The following is a 19,429-nucleotide window of genomic DNA, read 5'->3' as shown; positions in this document are numbered from 1 at the left end:
AAAATGAGTGTTTCAAAGTCCGTCAGCTAGTAAACTGCTTTTTGCATTTAGATTTACAAATCCCCTGGAATTCACTTTTTGATAATTAGGAACCTGGGGTCAAGTTCCATTTTTTCCATATGGACACTCAATTTTCCCTGTTCCACTTTGCACAAAAGGCTTCTCTGGTCTGTCTGTCCCACAGGGCACGTGTGTTTCTGGGCTCATCACTGCATTCTGGGGGCCTCTGTGTCCACCCTGCTTGAGTGCCACCCTCTCAATTACTGCAGCTTTTAAAACAACTTGACATCAATGTCCATCAACTGATGAATGGATAAAGAAATTGTGGTTTATATACACAATGGAATACTAAGTGGCAATGAGAAAGAATGAAATATGGCCTTCTGTAGCAACGTGGATGGAACTGGAGAGCGTTATGCTAAGTGAAATAAGTCATACAGAGAAAGACAGATACCATATGTTTTCATTCTTATGTGGATCCTGAGAAACTTAACAGAAGACCAAGGGGGAGGGGAAGGAAAAAACAAAAAAGGTTAGAGAGGAAGGGAGCCAAAACATAACAGACTGTTAAAAACTTACAACAAAGTGAGGGTTGATGCGGGTGGGAGGGAACGAAGGGTGGGTGATGGGTATTGAGGAGGGCACCTGTTGGGATGAGCACTGGGTGTTGTTTGGAAACCAATTTGACAATAAATTTCATATTTAAAAAAATAAAAATAAAAAAATAAAAGAACTTGACATCAGATTAAGCAAAAGCTTCCACTTTGGTTATCTGGCTATTCCTGGTCCTCTGTATTTCTATACACCTTTTAGAATCCACTCATCAAATTTCTCATAAAATCTCTCTGAATTTCTACTTTTTAACTATTTTGGTCACTTAGTATGCATTTTGAAACAACCCTACAAACTGTTTTTGAATATACACATGTAACGTGAGAATGGTAAATATCAAACTGAAGTCAGGGGTCACCTCTGGGGAGGAGAGCAGGAAGGAGAATGTCATCGGGGAGGGCTAGGTGTTATCAACTGCATTTCTGATGCTTTCATTCTCTAAAAGAATCTGTGGTAAAACCTTAGCGCTTTTGAGGGAGGAAGGCTGCAGCTTAGCTGGGAAGAGGGCACACAGTCATGTTATTAGCAAATCAAATCAAGAAATAGATGTTTGGAATATTTTGTCTTTTTAAAAATAAATAAAAATAAATATAATACACTTACTTGGTTCTCAAAAAGCAGTTAACCTGGAGTTCAAAATCTGCCAAATGGGCTCTACAGGGGTCATGTATTTATCATTCAGTATCTTTCATAGTGAATCACGGCCTATAATTGTAATTTATAACTCTCACAGGGAGGCCCTTTAGAAAATAAATTCTTCCCTCATACTGAAAGAAAACATTTGATTCATTCCTCAGCCAAGTGAGAGAAAGAATAATTAAGCTATCTACTATATAAATTACTGCTTACTTTAACCATTCTTCATTTCCAAGATCACAAGATTACACATAACAAAATGCCAACATAAAGGCACAAAGTTTGAAAAGCTGTGCAGTAATGTGATCACAAAGTAATTCTCAATTCTCTATTTAAACACAGGCTGACTGTAAGTCCTAACATTTCAGATGAACCCAAATGTTCCTCTAACCCTTTGAGTAAAGGAGCAGAGCCCACCTCTAACTGCATTAGTGAAGTGACCTGTTTTTCCTATTGTGCAGGATGAAATAAATTAAAGACACAGAACAACCTCACTTACCTTCCTTGACTAAGAATTCAATAAAGTAAACTACTTGGATTTAATTTGGTTCCCAGAACATTAATATATATCTTGGGTTTTCCATTTGAATTGGCTCTAATCAACACTTGTTATGTTTCTGATAACTCTCAGGATCTCATTCCTAGGTTGAGTGGCTTTGAGGTTAGTATTTCAGCCCTTTTCCCCTTAGGCCAAGAGAGTTAACATAGTTGGATATGCCATGGTGACCCTGATTTTCTATGCTCAATCTGAAATACAGCCACACATGCCCATGAGCCCCATCCAGTTGTTCTATGAAAAGTAGGCACAGCACGTTCTAGGCAAAAGGAACATTTCACATTTGACTTGGGATCAAACTCTCAGGGATGATTTCAAGCATTAGCCAGCTTAAGGTAGGCTATAGGCTGGAATAGCTTTTCTAGCTGCCTTATCATCCCATTTCATAAGTGACTGTTTATTCATAGAAATGCCTGTGGTAATAAGAGACAGCATTGCCTACGGGGCCTAATTGTACACATCTGATATCACAGTTAGTGAAGTAATGCAGAAAAATAAGCCTTATTGACATGAGCTCAGTATAAATATCAGAAAACAACAAGTTGCCATCACAGACCACTCCAACTGCCTTGAAAATGAGGTGACAAGACTCTGCTAAGGACTTCTGGAAGACTTTTTCTCACACTTAAAAGGAAACAAAAGGGTTCTGTTTTCTGCTTCTGGACCTTGTTGTATGAGGGGAGGCTCCATGCTCCTGCCACCATCCTTCAAGTCTAAGGGGGAAAAAGCATTCAAGGTTCTAGAGCCCTGGCATCACTGAGGGATGCCTGTTGTTCTTATTTTAACTACCCTGAGTTGGGTTTTTCTTGGTTGAAGCCAGAAGCATCCCTATTTCAATCTTGTAACAATCACTCCCTATATTCAGACCCGAGACAAAAAAACCCATTGACCGACTCATCCTTGTTTAATTGACATGTTCTTTCTTTCTATGACAATTCCTTCAAAACTGTATTTGTTTCTGGTCTCTATTCTGATGATTTCCTCTTAAAACTATACATTTTTCTCCCAGCTTTATGAAGGTATAATTGACAAACCAAAATTATATATAATTAAGGTACACGTGATGGTTTGAAACATACATATGATTTATATATATATATATATATACAAATATAATGAATTTTTAAATTTATATATTTATGTTTATATATATAATGAAATATTTAGTAAAACTGTAACTTTTAACTTTATGATCCATCAACGATTAGTATTCAGTTTAGATGATTCTGTTTAGTACTAATGTACCCTTCAGTTTCCAGAGACAGAAATACCAAAACCTCCTCTAGTCAGTTAATTCCCAAAATATATTGCACATAATTTGTCAGATTTTATGGATGTTGGCAAGATTTAAAGTCTAATGTGCTGTCTATAAATAGGAAGTTCTTGTACATTTCCAAGGTTAATAGCCAAGAAAATGTAATATGGATCTTGAATGTGTGTACATATAAAGGTCACATAACACACATCCTTCTAATCTACGCTATGAGAAAGCTGTGGAAGAAGACACTGATGGGCTCATTCTTTTTTTTTTTTTTTTAAGTGCCTCAAACAAACAAACAAAAAAAACTGTGGTAGCAATTTTTGAAATATGTAAGTGCATCACAAGACCCCTGCCTTAACAATAGCAAGAAAACAGTCAAAAATCCACAGGCCTCTGATGATAGAGGCTCCAATACAAACATGGGGCCACAGTCCAGAGGATTCCATAGACTACAGGTCAATGAAACATCCTCACATCCCACGAGTAGGGTTATATAACACTAACGTTGCCAAAGCAAGCTAAAGATGGGAACTATGGGCAGGAAGGGTCAGGAATCACGAGGACTACAGCCGCTGCACTGAGAATAGTGTGTTTTGTAGTAGTTACGGTAGTGGTGGTGATAATATTGGTGGTGGTAAAAATATGAATAATAGTTAACCTGGATGAAACACTTACTATGTGATAGGCTCTGATATAAATGCTTTACATATAAGCACTATATTTCCAAAACAAACTTGTCCATTCTCTTGCTCACTGCATCTCTCCTCATTTTGCAGTCAACGATGATTACAGAGCACATATAAAAGGTTCTACAGATGGTCAGGTCCCCCACTTCTTCATCTACCTCTATTATAGGCATAGCTCCCAGATATTATAGGTTCAGTTCAGGGTGCCCATAATAAATCAAGTATCACAATAAAGCAAGTCAAATGAACTTTTTGGTTTCCCAGTACATACAAAAGTTATGTTTATGCCATACTGTAGCCTATTAAATGTGCAATAGCATTAGGTCTTAAAAAACAATGTATATGCCTAATTAAAAAATATTTTATTGCTAACCATCATCTGAGCTTTCCATGAATTGTAACCTTTTTGCTGGTAGAGGGTCTTGCCTTCATGTTGATGGCTGCTGATTGAACAGAGTGGTGGTTGCTGAAGGTGGGGTGGCTGTGGCAATTTCTTAAAATAAGACATCAATGAAGTTGGCCACATTGATTGACTCTTCCTTTCACAAACAGTTTCTCTGTAGCTTGTGATGCTATTTAATAGCATTTTACCCACAGAACTTCTTTCTGTGGAGTCCATCTTATTAAACCCTGTTTTATCAACTGTTTTATCAACTATTTTATCAACTAAGTTTATGTAATATTCTGAATCCTTTGTTGTCATTTCAACAGTCCCCACAGCAGCTTGACCAGGAGTAGATGCCATCTCAAGAAACTATTTTCTTTGTTCATCATAAGAAGGAACTCCTCACCTGTTCAAGTTTGAAAACAAGATTGCAACAATTCAGGCACATCTTCAGGCTCCACTTCTAATTCCAGTTCTCTGGCTCTTTCCACCCCATCTACAGTTACGTCTTCCACTGAAGTACTAAACCCCTCCAAAGTCATCTATGGGGGTGGGAATCAGCTTCTCCCAATGTTCTGTTCATGTTGATGCTTTGACCTTTTCCCATGAATCATGCATGCTCTTAATGGCATCTGGGATGGTGAATCCTTTCCAGAACACTTTCAATACAGTTTGCTCAGATCCATCAGAGGAATCACTGTTGCAGCTACAGCCTTACTAAATGTATTTTTAATTTATTTTTGAGAGACAGAGAGCAAGTTGGAGAGGAGCAGAGAGAGAGGGGGACAGAGGATCTGAAGCAGGTTCTGTGCTGACAGCCAAGAGCCTAATGGCAGGGCTTGAACTCACGAACTGTGAGATCATGACCTGAGCTGAAGTTGGATGCTTAACCAACTGAGGCACCCAAGTGCCCCACAAAATGTATTTCTTAAATAACAAGACTTGAAAGTCAAAATTAACCCTTGACCCATGAGTTGCAGAATGGATGCTGTGTTAGGAGGCATGAAGACAACATTAATCTCATCATATATCTCCATCACAGCTGTTGGGTGACCAGGTACATTGTCAATGAACAGGAATATTTTGAAAAAGATCTTTCTGAACAGTAGGTCTCAAGAGAGGTCTTAAAATATTCAGTAAACCATGTCGTAAACAGATGTGCTATCATCCAGGCTCTGGGTTTTTGGAACAGTAAATGAGCATCGGCTTCAACTTCAAGTCACCAGCTGCATTAGCCTGTAACAAGAAAGTCAGCTTGTATTTTGAAGCTTTGAAGGCAGGCACTGACTTCTCCTCTCTAGCTATTCAAGTCCTAGATGGCATCTTTCTCCAACAGAAGGCTGTTTGGTCTACACTGAAAATCTGTTGTGTAGTGCATCCACCTTCATTAATGATCTTAGCTAGATTCTCTGGATAGCTTGCTACAGCCTCTATGTTAGCACTTGCTGCTTTACACTTTGTACTTTGATGTTATGGAGATGGCTTCTTTCCTTAAACCTCTGCTAGCTTCAAATCTTTCTTCTGCAGCTTCCTCACCTGGCTCAGCCTTCCCAGAATTGAAGAGAGTCTAGATGCCCTGGATTCAGCTTTGGCTTCAGGGACTGTTGTGGCTGGTTACCTTTCATCTGGATTACTAAAACTTTCTCCATATCAGCAATCAGGTGGCTTTTGTTTCTTATTCATGTGTTCACTGGAGTAGCACTTTTAATTTCTTTCAAGAACTTTTCTTTGCATTCACAACTTGGCTAACTGTTTGGGGCTAGAGGCCTAGCTTTTGGCCTGTCTCAGCATTCGACATGCCTTCCCCACTGAGCTTCATCATTTGTAGCTTGATTTAAAGTGAGAGACATGTAACTCTTCTTTTTACTTGAATACACAGAGACCACTATAGGGTGATTAACTGGTCTGATTTCAATATTGTTGTATCTCAGGAAATAGGGAGGCCCAAGGAAAGGGAGATGGGAACCAGCTGGTTGGTGGAGCAGTCAGAACACACACTATTTTTTATTAAGTTCACTGTCTTATCCAGGCGTGGTTGGTGGTGCCCCAAAACATTTACATCAGTAACATCAAAGATCATTGATCACAGATCACCTAAGGAATATAATGATAATGAAAAAGTTTGAAGTACTGCAAGAATTACCCATATGTGACACAGAGACACAAAGTGAGCAAATGTTACTGGAAAAATGGAGTCAAAAGACTTGTTCGACACAGGGTTGCCACAAACCTTTATTTTGTAAAATACGCCACACCCGTGATTTGCAATAAAATGCAGCACAAGAAGTGAGATATGCCTGCAGTTTCTTCTGGGATAAATATCCCTTTTTTAGAAAAAGAACAATAGTTATGTGTTTTCTGTATACATGTAAGATGGGAAAAATGCACATGGAAATAGTGAAAAACTGTGAGATCCATTAATATCACCACAGCACAACAAAGCCGATGGGATTCTCACAGCTGGATTTATTTGGGGACAGAATGAAGAAAGTCTGCATCCTCCTGCATTAAGTCTCTATAGACAACATTTATGATAATGACAGCAGAACTAGATCTAGGAGCTAGTCCAAGCCATGGAGATTAGCACGTAATCACAGGCTCAAGTCCTAATACAATTCTGGAGAGACATGGAGGGATTTCAAAAATTAAACTAGGAAAAAAGGATTAAAAAAAAAAGGAAGAAGAAAATTTTAGCCTCCACATGCATTGGTCAGTGTCAGCAAAATTCTACATGTTCCATTATAGTACTTCTATACTATTTTATTATTATCTTTGATAATTCTGTCTCTTCTTCCAGACTATAAACAACTTGATGTCAGTAACTGTCAATTTCATCTTACTGATTCCAGAATAGTGTTTTGGTCTAGGGACAACAGAGTTCACTAGTTCAGTATCAGGAGCTCGCTGGAGTCCACTGCAGACAAAATCCTAGCTCAGTCACTTACTACTAGAGTCCTTATGGTTGAGCTACTTGGTGGTTCCAAGCCTTAGTTTCATCACCTATAAAACCAGTTTACAGTACCCACCCCATTAGATGTGTTAATGAAAGTTATAATATCAGCAAAATATTTAGTCCAGTGGCCTGTACACAGCACTCAACAAATGGCAAGTATTATAAGCTATTTAACGAATTAATGTACATGTGGGCCACTGAACTATGATTGCTGGAAGACATCAATAAGGGAAAATGGCCAACCCTAGCCTTTAGAAACTACCAGTCTTCATATAACCCAGCATCCCCTGCTGATGCTTGGTACTACAGGGAGAGCAAGGACAAACTGTGACACACTTTCCCTCAGGTGTCTATCCATGATTGACCTCACAGATGACCTTCACAGTCAAGGTCCTGCTGATGCCTGCACCACATTTTGTGTACATCCAGCCTCATCCTTCACATCTTGGATTGTATGTTTTCTAATTTAAGTACTGACAGCTTCTCTTCATAAATTACTTAAAGTACACAAACACATCTCTGACTAGAGCATGGTTTAAATACACATTTAAACCATGTGAGATTATTTATACAGTTTCCTCTCATTGACAAATACAATGAATGAATGAATGAATGAATGAGAGAGAGGAGATAGAAAGGAAGAAAGGAGGGAGGAAAGACAGAAGGGAAGAGAAAAAAGAAAGGAAGGGAAGGGGAGGGAAGGGAAGGTAGGAAGGAAGGAAGAGAAGAAAAAAGAAGGCAAAGAAGAAGGCAGGAAGACCTCTGGCAGGTCATAAAAACAAAAGTGTTACAGTACTGCACCTGAAATTTATGGTAACAAAATCAAAGGCAAGAAGAAGAGTTTCAAGTTTTGTGCAAAGGAATCATAATTTGTTGTAATAGTTATACTAAACAGAAATTTAGAATGCATCAGAGGAGGAAGTGAGTTTAATCACCTGGTCAGACTATCTCACTTTATTATCTCATTTTACTGATGAGGCAGCTGAGGCTCTGACAAGTAAGATGACTTTGCCCATCATTACGCAGCTGCAGAATGTGGTCCATGGATCAACAGCATCGGCATCGTCTGGTAATTTGTTAGAAATGCAGACTCTCAGGCTCCACGTTAGCCATACTAAATCAGAATCTGCGCTTTAATAAGTTCCTTGGGTGATTCATCTGAACATTGAAGTTTGAGAAGCATTAACACAAGCAGCTTGTTACTAGTAAGTTAATAACCTGGATGATTTATTCAATGCTTTATTTTTCTATAAACTATACACCAATCTTTGGATCTGTTAGAAAAATTTAAATCCTTTAGCTGTGAAGAATCAACCTATGGATTTTACACTCAGGATAGAACTTTGGGAAACAGCTCTTCGAAGCCCTGAATAAACATGTGCTAACACATAACACACAGTGACCACTTGGCTACTGTTTCCTCATCTGTCAAGTGGAAAGAACAACAGTACCTAAACTCAGAAGGTTATTAAGAGGACTAAACGAAGGCATGTTAAGTCTTTAGAATAACGGACATAGAGTAAGGCCTCAATGACTGTTAAGCTTGGAGTGTGACTGTTGTTAGCTCTTACATAGGGTACATAGGGTGTAGTGCGATAGGCTTGCACACCGCAGCCCATGATTCTCACCTGTTCTGGCTGCAATGACACATGTATGAAGCACTATTCAGGATTACGAATAAGTATAGCCTGTGCCCACAAAAGAGAGCCGATAAAACTCCTTAATGGGGTGAAAACATAACAACCAACATTGCTGAAACTTGGCTTGCTGACTTTTCCACTCAGTGCACTGAAGTGGCAAATTTCACCTAGAGGCATTGGCAAGTGTACACACAACCAGTGCCCAGATGCCAGAGTCAGCCCAGCAAGGGGAGCTGGAGTGTGGGACAGAGATCTCTTGTGCAGGATGAGACGACACTTGTATGATAAAACCACCAGCTTGTTCATCCACGTTATTTCAAGCACCGATCCAGGTTGGGGAAAGAGAGCCATAACAGACAAAGCAGGTAACTCAAACCACGTAAAATAGAAACCAAAAATCAAAGTCACATTATAACCTGCGTTTCTTACTTACTAGACACACACAATGGTGTGAAGGTATTCAGGAAAGAGTGGCATAGAGGGGGTCTTGGGGTGATACAAATCAGACCATTGTTAGTCCCTAGAAGAGAGCCATCACGGTGAGATGGATAGATGGATTTATAAGACTATGCAGAGGAAGATGCCAGAGAAGCTGAGAGCCTAAAACATAATCTTGGATGGCCTCAGGGGAGATGAAAGAAAAGGAATTTCTGTCGCCTTCCAGCCCTCCACAATACAATTCCCAAATGGCTCCCAGGTTTCCCAGCCAGAGAAGCCACGTACTCAATAGCTGCCAGCAAACCTTCTCCCCGCCACATTCCTCCCCTCCCCTCGGAGAAGAGTCTTGCACAGTATTATGATCATGTTAAATATTCTTCTGAAGACAGGCCAAAAATATTAAGTGACAAAATGAGTCTCATTCCTTGCATATATATGAACGTGACTGTTCCACACCAATAAGTAAAAACTGCTAACACTCAGGTACTTGTCTGCATCACACTTATCTAAACACAAAATCTGCTCTATTATACCTTCCATGATGAAAATGGGATACATAAAGGAATACATGGTAAGTTGAATAATGGCTCCTCAAAGATGCCCACGTCCCAATCCCTGGAACCCGGGAATATGTTACCTTACATTCAAAAAGAACTTTACAGGGGCTCCTGGGTGGCTCAGTCAATTAAACATCTGACTCTCAAGCATAAGAGACTCTTAAAAACTGAGAACAAACTGAGGGTTGATGGGGGGGTGGGAGGGAGGGGAGGGTGGGTGATGGGTATTGAGGAGGGCACCTTTTGGGATGAGCACTGGGTGTTGTATGGAAACCAATTTGACAATAAATTTCATATATTGAAAAAATAAATAAACAAATAAACATCTGACTCTTGATGTCGGTTCAGGTCATGATCTCACAGTTTGGGGGTTCGAGCCCCACATCGGGTTCTGCGCTGACAGGGCAGAACGTGTTTGGGATTCTCTTTCTCCCCCTGTCTGTCCTTCCCCTATGCGTGCTCTGTCTCTCTCTCTCTCTCAAAATAAATAAACAAACATGAAAAAAAAAAAAGAACTTTACAGATGTGATTAAGAAAGGATCTTGGGGTGTGGAGATTATCTCAAATGATCTTGGTAGACTCCATGTAATCACAAGGGTCCTTTTCTTTTCTTGTGAGAGGAAGACAAAATTTCAGAGGTGATGTGACCAGAGAGGGAAGGAGAGAGGAAAAGGCAATGTGGGAAGAAACCATGATCCAAGAATAAGAACAGCCCTATAAACTTTCACAGGCAAGGAAACAGATTCCCTCCCACCTTGAGCCACCAGAAGGAACCAGCCCCACTGACACCTTTGTTTCAGCCCAATCTCAGACTGGTTCTGCATTTCTGACCTCTGGAACTAAGAAAGGACACTGTTTTAAGCTGCTAGATTTGTGGTAATTCGTTGTGACAGCAATAGGGAGCTAACACAGAATATAATCAATAAATACTAATTATAAGTGAATAATTAGGAAACAGCTCTCTGTGATCTATAATTTACAAAGTATTTTATATTTTTCAGTGATCAAATCCTAGCTGCTCATCAGAAATTCTTAAGTTTATTACACAAAGACAGCCATTTAGGTTATATAATAGTGCAAGTATGCATACATTGACTTTAAAATCTGAAAGCAAGGGGCGCCTGGGTGGCGCAGTCGCTTAAGCGTCCGACTTCAGCCAGGTCACGATCTCGCGGTCCGGGAGTTCCAGCCCCGCGTCGGGCTCTGGGCTGATGGCTCAGAGCCTGGAGCCTGTTTCCGATTCTGTGTCTCCCTCTCTCTCTGCCCCTCCCCCGTTCATGCTCTGTCTCGCTCTGTCCCAAAAATAAATAAATGTTGAAAAAAAAAAATCTGAAAGCAAAAGAAATTACAAAAAATGTATTCATGTAATACAAGAAACCCAGAGTCTATTCCTGGATATCTTGGTATCTCCTAACAGATGACAGTTAAAGTGCACTTAAGATTGGACCTAAACCACTCACTTATGGTAGCATCTGTGTTAGTCACCTGTGTGCGTCCCTCCAGTGTTGGGCACACTGCTCTGTACAGTGTTGGCTGGTGTTCCATCAATATTTGCCAATTAAATAAATGACTGAAAAAATGAAAATATGAATGAGAAAAACTTACACCCTTAGCCAGGTTTTACTTTTGATCATTCAGATGGAGCTTTATTCCAAATTAACCTAGAAGGACTTGGTGCTAGAATAAAAAAAAAAAAAAAAAAAAAAAAAACAGCTTCCTTAAAAAAAAAATAGGATTTTTTAAAAAGGCCATTAAAGATGGAGTTAAAATGTAAATAAATTATAGGAGATTTTCCAGTTCTGGTTAGGAGGCAAAAGGTCACAGAAAACCATCGGCCCCACTATAGCGATGAGAAAACAATAACTTTAGAGATCTTATTTGTCATACAAGATATTGAGGAGATCTGGACACAAGTCTAATTGAACAGACTGCCTTCTACTGTCCTACTGTCTGGGGGACAGACATTGATGGATACTTCCCCTACTGGTGCATGAGTGGGCAGAACTAGCCTGCTTTTGGTAAAGAAACCTTGCTGGAATAAGGAATAATGAGCCAAACTCTTCTCAGCCAAGCATTGGTGGGTGTGGTAGACTGGAAAGTGGGGGAATGGCTAGCTAGCCCTCACTGCCAGTCAATCCTCCTTCATAATACTTTTGCTTGGCAGCTACTGGTGGGTAGAAGCTGGCAACTGGTGGAAAGTAGAGAGATCACATCTCATGTGCATAGATCCCAAAGTCTGCTGCAGGGCCAGATCTCACCACCAAGGGGATGGCAGATGTGAAATGCGGTTCAACTCCTGATTAGAACGAAGAGACCTGGCCTACACACCTTAGCTGCCTGACAGGGGAAAGGACAAGGCTTGCTGAGGACATACACTACCTATTTCGGTTTCTTTGTTCTTTTATATACAATATAAAAGTGAGACACATGAAAAAGCAGGAAAAGTGTGACCCATAACTAAGAAGAAAAAAAGAATAAAAGGAGAACAACAGGTAACAAAATGGTTGGAATTAACAAGACAAAAATAACTACTACATGACAATGCTAAAGAATTTAAGGTAAAATGTACAAAATGGGTGAGAAGACGAAGAATCCTCCAGAGTAACAAAAACTCTAAAAAAGAAGCAAATAGAAATTGTAGAACTGGTAAGTACAGTATGAATTCATTGGAGGGGCTTAATGGTTAAGTGGACAAGATAGAAAAGGCTGGTAAATCCAAAGATAAGGGAATAAAAACTATCCAAAATAAAGCACAGAGTGTAAAAAAAATAAAATAAAAAACACACCCTGAGAATCAGAGTACTAAGGCATAACTTCAAACAGTCTGACACATATGTAGTTGCAGCCTGAACAGAACAGAAAGAATAGAGTATAATTGTTGGAAAAGATATTAGATGAGGGTTTCAAAGATGGTTGAAAAGACATTAAATCCAACACAGTGAAACTCTAAGCTCTAAAACAGAAAATCATATACAGGGCAAACCACTGAAAACCAGAGTAAAAAGATAAGACAATGAAATGACCTGTTTCAAGAGCTGAAAGGAAAACACATGCAAACACACACACGCGCGCACGCATGCACATGTGCATACAAACTGGCAACCTAGACACCTATAATCAAAGAAAATATTCCTAAAAAGTAAAAATGAAATAAAGGCATTTCCAAACAACCAAACTGAGCACATTCATGCTGCATTACAGGAAAATATTTAAGGAAGTTCTCCAGACCGAAGGGAAATGATCACAGAGAAAAACCAAGATCGGCAGAAAGGAATGATCAGTGGGGTACGTATCAAGGGAGATAAAAAACAACATCGTTTTAAATTTCTTTAAAAAGACAATTGGCTATTTGAAGCAAATAGAGCGACTACTGTAGGATTATAATACATGGAGAAATAAAATAACAATAATAATATAAAAATCAGGGGAGTAAAAAAATGACACTGTTGAAGGATATTTAATGTCTCATGAAGTTGTGTAATAGCTACTGATGGTAAAGGCTGATGCATTAATTATGTATATCGTAATCTAGAACAGCCACTTAAAAATAATACAAAATGGTGAAACTAAATAGTAACAGGAGTAATAAAATGGAATGTAAAAACAAACAAACCAAAAAAACAGAAACTCTCAGTTTCCAAATAAAGAAATGAAGAAAAGAAGGGGGAAATGAGGGAAGAAATAAAAAATGACAGGATTAAGCCCAAGAATATCCCATGTAATTATAGTAAATGTAAGATGTATTCAACACTCCAATGAAATAAAAAGGCCCAGTCCTACACAACGTTCAAGAGACACTTTTAAGAACATAGAGTGAAAATAAAAGGATGAAAAAGACACACATGACAAACACTAATCACAAGAAAGCCAGTGTGTCTATACTAGTATCAGAAAAACTAAACTTTAAGATGGCTATTTCATAATGATAAAATGGTCATTAACAAAGCCCAAAGTTGGTTCTTTGCTCAGACTAAAAGCTTCGTAAATCTTTTTTTTCTTCCGTATACAGCTTCCGATGGTTTATGAATTCCTGTGTTTATGGACCTCTATTTAAAACTTCTTTTCAAATGCACATTATTTTTTTTTTTTAACGTTTATTCATTTTTGAGAGACAGAGAGAGACAGAGCATGAGCGGGGAAGGGGCAGAGAGGGAGACACAAAATCCGAAGCAGGCTCCAGGCTCTGAGCTGTCAGCACAGAGCCCGACGCGGGGCTTGAACTCACGAACTGTGAGATCATGACCTGAGCCAAAGTCAGACGCGCAACCGACTGGGCCACCCAGGCGTCCCACAAATTCACATTATTTTTAAATTCAACAAGTTTCTTTTCAAGTGCATGACCCCTTCAATTCTTGAAAATCATTACTATAATTAATATTTGATTCTTACAAGTCATGTTACCTGAAATTTCACCTTCTGGTTGATATCCGACACGCGGAACTGCTTCAGGAAACGCTCATCCTCACTCCAGAAGAGGCGGATATCAGGGATGTCATAGAGGATCATGGCCAGTCTTTCCAATCCCAGGCCAAAAGCCCAACCGATCTGATCTTGAGCACCAGCTACAATTAGGAAAGCAAAGCACAACTGATTTAAAAAATACGAAGACTACAGGGTGCCTGGGTGGTTCAGTCGGTTGAGTGTCCAACTCTTGGTTTCGGCTCAGGTCATTGTCCTGTGGTTGTGGGGTCAAGTCCTGCATCAAGCTTCATGCTGAGCATGGAGCCTACGTAAGATCTCTCCCTCTGCCCCGTTCCCCTGCTCACGAACTCTCTATCTCTAAAACAAACAAACAAAACATTTTTTTTAAATATATAAAGACTTCACAGGTGCATCCTACTTTCCTACTTGTGGGTAAATAACCAGTAACACTGCTTGTGAGCCTACTAGCAGGCAAGGCACTGGGGAGAGACATCCATAAGCCCATCCATAAGTTTTACATTTCTTGTGCTCCCCACATTCCTCACTTCCCTCCCTGAGGCACTCTGGAGTCACACTGCCTCTAATGTTGCCTTTCATTTTTTATTATATTCCAAGCACTTTAAGCCCTGCTTCCTGCCTCTGAAAAACAATTTTCCTGTAATCTTTATTTGCCCTGATTCAAATTTAGCCTACTATGTGTAGAGAGAGAGAAAAAAGATGGTCTCTGTCCCTATGTGGCTTACTAAATGGGTGGCTATGTTGGAAGTGTGCCATAATGGACTGTTAATATTCAGAAAAATCCCTCGTTTTGTTAAAACAACTTTTACCCTTACTAAGAGCTACCTCAATAATGGATGGAGATCAAGCAAGCCAAGGTGGAACGTTTATTTAGTACCACTCACTCCAAAGGTAAAGTGTGTTGTTCACAGTACAGCAATGCTATGAACTCAAAGGGTTTATTTCATTTACCTGAAGCAGACTAAGACCAAAGACATAGACCTGCTGTATGAAGAAGGCAAGAGAGCAAGTCATACTACTTGAAAAGCTTACGGAAAGGGCTCATGAAAGGAACACAATTTCAACTGGACACTAAGGGTGTCTGGATCCTGGGCAGGCTGCAATGGCCTCAAGATTTTACTCCCGTCATACATGCCCTGTGTAAATCTCTCCCTTTGAGTGCAGTGGCCCTGGGAACAGAATGGGATTTCAGCCCTGTGATTAGTCACTTTATATGGAAGTTCATCTGAGCAAACCAGAGAGACTCTCCTGCTGGCCCAGGAAAAGTGAGCTGACACGCAGCGAGAGGGCCACGTGGCTAGGACCTGAGGGAGGCCTCTAAAAGTTGGGGGAAGCCCTGGCGGTCAGCAATAAGTGGGACCCTAATTCCTACAATCATAAGGAAATGAATTCTTCCAACAGGGTGAATGGGCTGAGAGGAGAACCAGAACTCCCGAAGAGCACATAGCCGTGCTGACCCCTTGATTTCTACCTGTGAAGACACTGAGCAGAGGCCCCAGCCAACCTGTGCCTGGACTTCTGATGCAAGGAAACAGACATAATAAATTTGTGTGGTTTAATCTACTAAGTATGACATTAATTTGTTACCAGGCAAAAAATAAAAACAAACAAACAAACAATAACAACAAAAAACCCCACAAAACTAACACACATCCAAAATGTGGAGAAAGGTAAAAGGAAATTCCAGACTGAAGGAACGTCTTCAAATAGCAGAGGGGTAGCAGTGTAGCATAGAAGCGTTAGGAGTGCATTATGGAAACACAGAAAGTTTGAGGCAGATAGGACATTGCAGAAAGGATCCATTTCTGGCTAGGTGCTCCCACCACCATCATTTATAAATAAAACAACAAGGATAAATGTGTAAAAGAAGCCAGGCAGAAGTATGAGCCTCTTCAAATGGTTTGTTTAAAAGCTGAATGAATTAAAATAATCAAAATGAGATCACAAAAGAAAAAGAAACTAAGAGAGAAAATGGATCAGTAGCGAAAGGGAAGATGAATGAGAAAGAAAAGCCAGTGGTTCGCTGAGTACACCTGTTCCTGAACAAAAATGAACACTCAGGTGAGGTAGAGGGAAGTGGGGTATTCAACCTCACAGACAGTGGGATCATGAACATTATGCACAACCCCTGACCCAGTGGTCACATGCCTAAGAGAGCAACTGAAGAGTGAGGCAAATTAGTTTAGAATAATTCATCCTGATTCATGAGACTTGAAAAATAGGTTGGTGACTAATTAAAGACATGAAATTTAATATAACCATGATAGACTTTTAAAATCTACTTAAAGAAGAATTTTTATTTCCTTAAGTTTTTATTTATTTATTTTGAGAGACAGAGAGAGAGAGAGAGAGAGAGAGAGAGAGAGAGAGAGAGCGCGTGCATGAGCAGAGGAGGGAGGGAGAGAGAGTCCCAAGGAGGCATCACACTGTCAGTGCAGAGTCTGATGCAGGGCTTGAACTCATGAACTGTGAGATCATGATCTGAGCCTAAATCAGGAGTCAGATGTTCAACCAACTGAGCCACTCAGGCGCCCCAAGAATTTTTATTTTTTTAAATGGAAAGAAAAAACGGCAGTCCTGCTGGTGTGGTTCCAGCACATTCTGCATCGTGTGGTTCCACTGTCCTCATTCACTGGGGGGTTACACTAGGTATTCTTACAATTTGGAAACAACATATACATGTAAAGATCCTTAAGAATTTTCATACTCGTTATTACTATGATTCTACTCAGGAATTGATCCTAAAGAAATAATTCAACAAAAGAAAAATATAAATGAAAGAAGATATTCAGCAGTATTACTTTATAAGAGCAAAAACATTGGAAAAACCTAAGTGGCCCAAATTAGGGAATGGCTTACAAAATATACTACATTTTGATGAAATCATTAAAAATTGTAATTATAAAATACAGATTTATTAAGTGACAGACTATAAGAAATTATGAAAAATATTTATAATAACATGAATATGTACTGTGATACCACTATTTAATATAGGTCCAAGTGAGGGTTGTAATGTGAAAAAACAAAAAACAAAACATGATGTTCAAGAATTATAATGGGTAATAGTTTTAAAACTTGAAAACATTTTCCTATAACTGTTAGTTGTTTCAAGTAAAAAAAAATAATAAAGATAGGTAGCAAGGTTAATGCTGCTTTGTGACTGAGGCTTTTTCTTTAATCTTTTCAATTTTATTATCATTCTTTTAGATATAACCAACCACCTAGAGCCTAATATCTGTAACTGAGTAAGCAGTAACAGATATTTCCTACTATACAGTAACTACTACTTATTTAGGGTATTTGACTTTATTTAATATCTAGTAATTTTTTTTAGTATGTTATGCTCCTTTCATGTTACCCTCAGTTAGTTCCCCCATCCCCTGAAACTTTTTCTAAAGCAAAAACACGAATAGAGCCCCTAAAAGTAGGTAAGAAAATGAGCAACAATCTAATTTTTAAAGTTGAAAAAACTTAATTTATATTTGAGAGAGAGAGTATGAGCAGGGGAAGGGCAGAGAGAGAGAAGGGAGATACAGAATCCAAAGCAGGCTCCAACCTGTCAGCACAGAGCCTGACGCAGGGCTTGAACTCATGGACCACAAGATTATGACCTGAGCCAAAGTTCAAGTGACTGAGCCACCCAGGCGCCCCCTCTAATTTTTTAAATGGACCAAGAATATGAAGACATTCACAGAAAGGAAAGAAAAATTACCCTTAAGCAAATGAAAGCTTACTTAAGAAAAATAAAAGATGAAAATGCACAAAGTTATCATATTTTATACCAGATTGGCAAAAATAAATACATCTGATTCCATACTTGAGAGCAAAGCCAAGGGAAAACAAGCACTCTCTATATTGCTGGTAGGTTCACAATTGAGTCTTTAAGCTATTGACCTAAGGAGCATAGTATACCAGTAGCTATCAGAATTACAGATGCATGTACCACCTTGTTACTTTAACTACTAGAAAGTATCTTCCTTACAGGATATTAGGACTGTATAAGACCACTTGCTGGAATATTGTTTATAAAATCAAAAGACTGTAAACAACCCAAATATTCATCACTAGAGAAATGATTAAATAAACTATGCCATGTCTGTACAATGAAATATTATTATAAAAAGGCTCCAACCAATTTCAAAAACTCAAAGCAGCAGCTGTTTTTATTTTTTTATTATTTTATTATTATTATTATTATTTTTAATATTATACTTATTGTCAAATTGGTTTCCAAACAACACCCAGTGCTCATCCCAACAGGTGCCCTCCTCAATGCCCATCACCCACCCTCCTCTCCCTCCCACCCCCCTCAACCCTCGGTTTATTCTCAGTTTTTAAGAGTCTCATATGGTTTGCCTCTCTCCCTAACTTTTTTTTCCTTCCCCTCCCCCATGGTCTTCTGTTAAGTTTCTCAGGATCCACGTAAGAGTGAAAACATATGGTATCTGTCTTTCTCTGTCTGACCTCAGCCCCAGCAATTTCTTACTTGACACATCTCCAAAGGCAAGGGACTTAAAAGCAAAAATGAACTATTGGGACCTCATCAAGATAAAAACCTTCTGCACTGCAAAGGAAACAATCAACAAAACTAAAAGGCAACCAACAGAATGGGAAAAGATATTTGCAAATGACATATCGGACAAAGGGCTAGTATCCAAAATCTATAAAGAGCTCACCAAACTCCACACCCGAAAAACAAATAATCCAGTGAAGAAATGGGCAGAAAACATGAAGAGACACTCCTCTAAAGAAGACATCCAGATGGCCAACAGGCACACAAAAAGATGCTCAATGTCACTCCTCATCAGGGAAATACAAATCAAAACCACACTCAGATACCACCTCACGTCAGTCAGAGTGGCTAAAAGGAACAAATCAGGAGACTATAGATGCTGGCGAGGATGTGGAGAAACGGGAACCCTCTTGCACTGTTGGTGGGAATGCAAACTGGAGCAGCCATTCTGGAAAACAGTGTGGAGGTTCCTCAAAAAAATTAAAAATAGATCTACCCTATGACCCGGCAATACCACTGGTAGGAATTTACCTGAGGGATACAGGAGTGCTGTTGCATAGGGGCACTTGTACCCCAATGTTTATAGCAGCACTTTCAACATAGCCGAATTATGGAAAGAGCCTAAATGTCCATCAACTGATGAATGGATAAAGAAGTTGTGGTTTATATACAGAATGGAATACTACTTGGCAATGAGAAAGAATGAAATCTGGCCATTTGTAGCAACGTGGATGGAACTGGAGAGTGTT

The 19,429-nt window shown here is 39.3% G+C and overlaps 1 protein-coding gene across 29 annotated transcripts in view; it reads right to left on the bottom strand.

The window, feature by feature from the left end:
• FARS2 (phenylalanyl-tRNA synthetase 2, mitochondrial) overlaps positions 1 to 19,429 on the bottom strand; it is a 553,641-nt gene that overhangs the window by 213,419 nt on the left and 320,793 nt on the right. For all 29 annotated transcript variants that reach the window (XR_008298705.1, XM_053223101.1, XM_053223100.1 and 26 more), the window contains one exon: positions 14,126 to 14,286. Coding sequence is in view for 28 of the 29 variants with exons in the window: in XM_053223101.1 (XP_053079076.1) it covers positions 14,126 to 14,286 (161 nt within the window). In the remaining variant the exon portion in view is untranslated. The remainder of the gene's footprint in view (positions 1 to 14,125; positions 14,287 to 19,429) is intronic.

The sequence above is a fragment of the Acinonyx jubatus genome, chromosome B2 (genome assembly GCF_027475565.1).
Source record: "Acinonyx jubatus isolate Ajub_Pintada_27869175 chromosome B2, VMU_Ajub_asm_v1.0, whole genome shotgun sequence".
NCBI lineage: Eukaryota > Metazoa > Chordata > Mammalia > Carnivora > Felidae > Acinonyx > Acinonyx jubatus.
The sequence above is the reverse complement of the archived record's forward strand: the minus strand, read 5'-3'. Positions and strand labels throughout refer to the sequence as shown.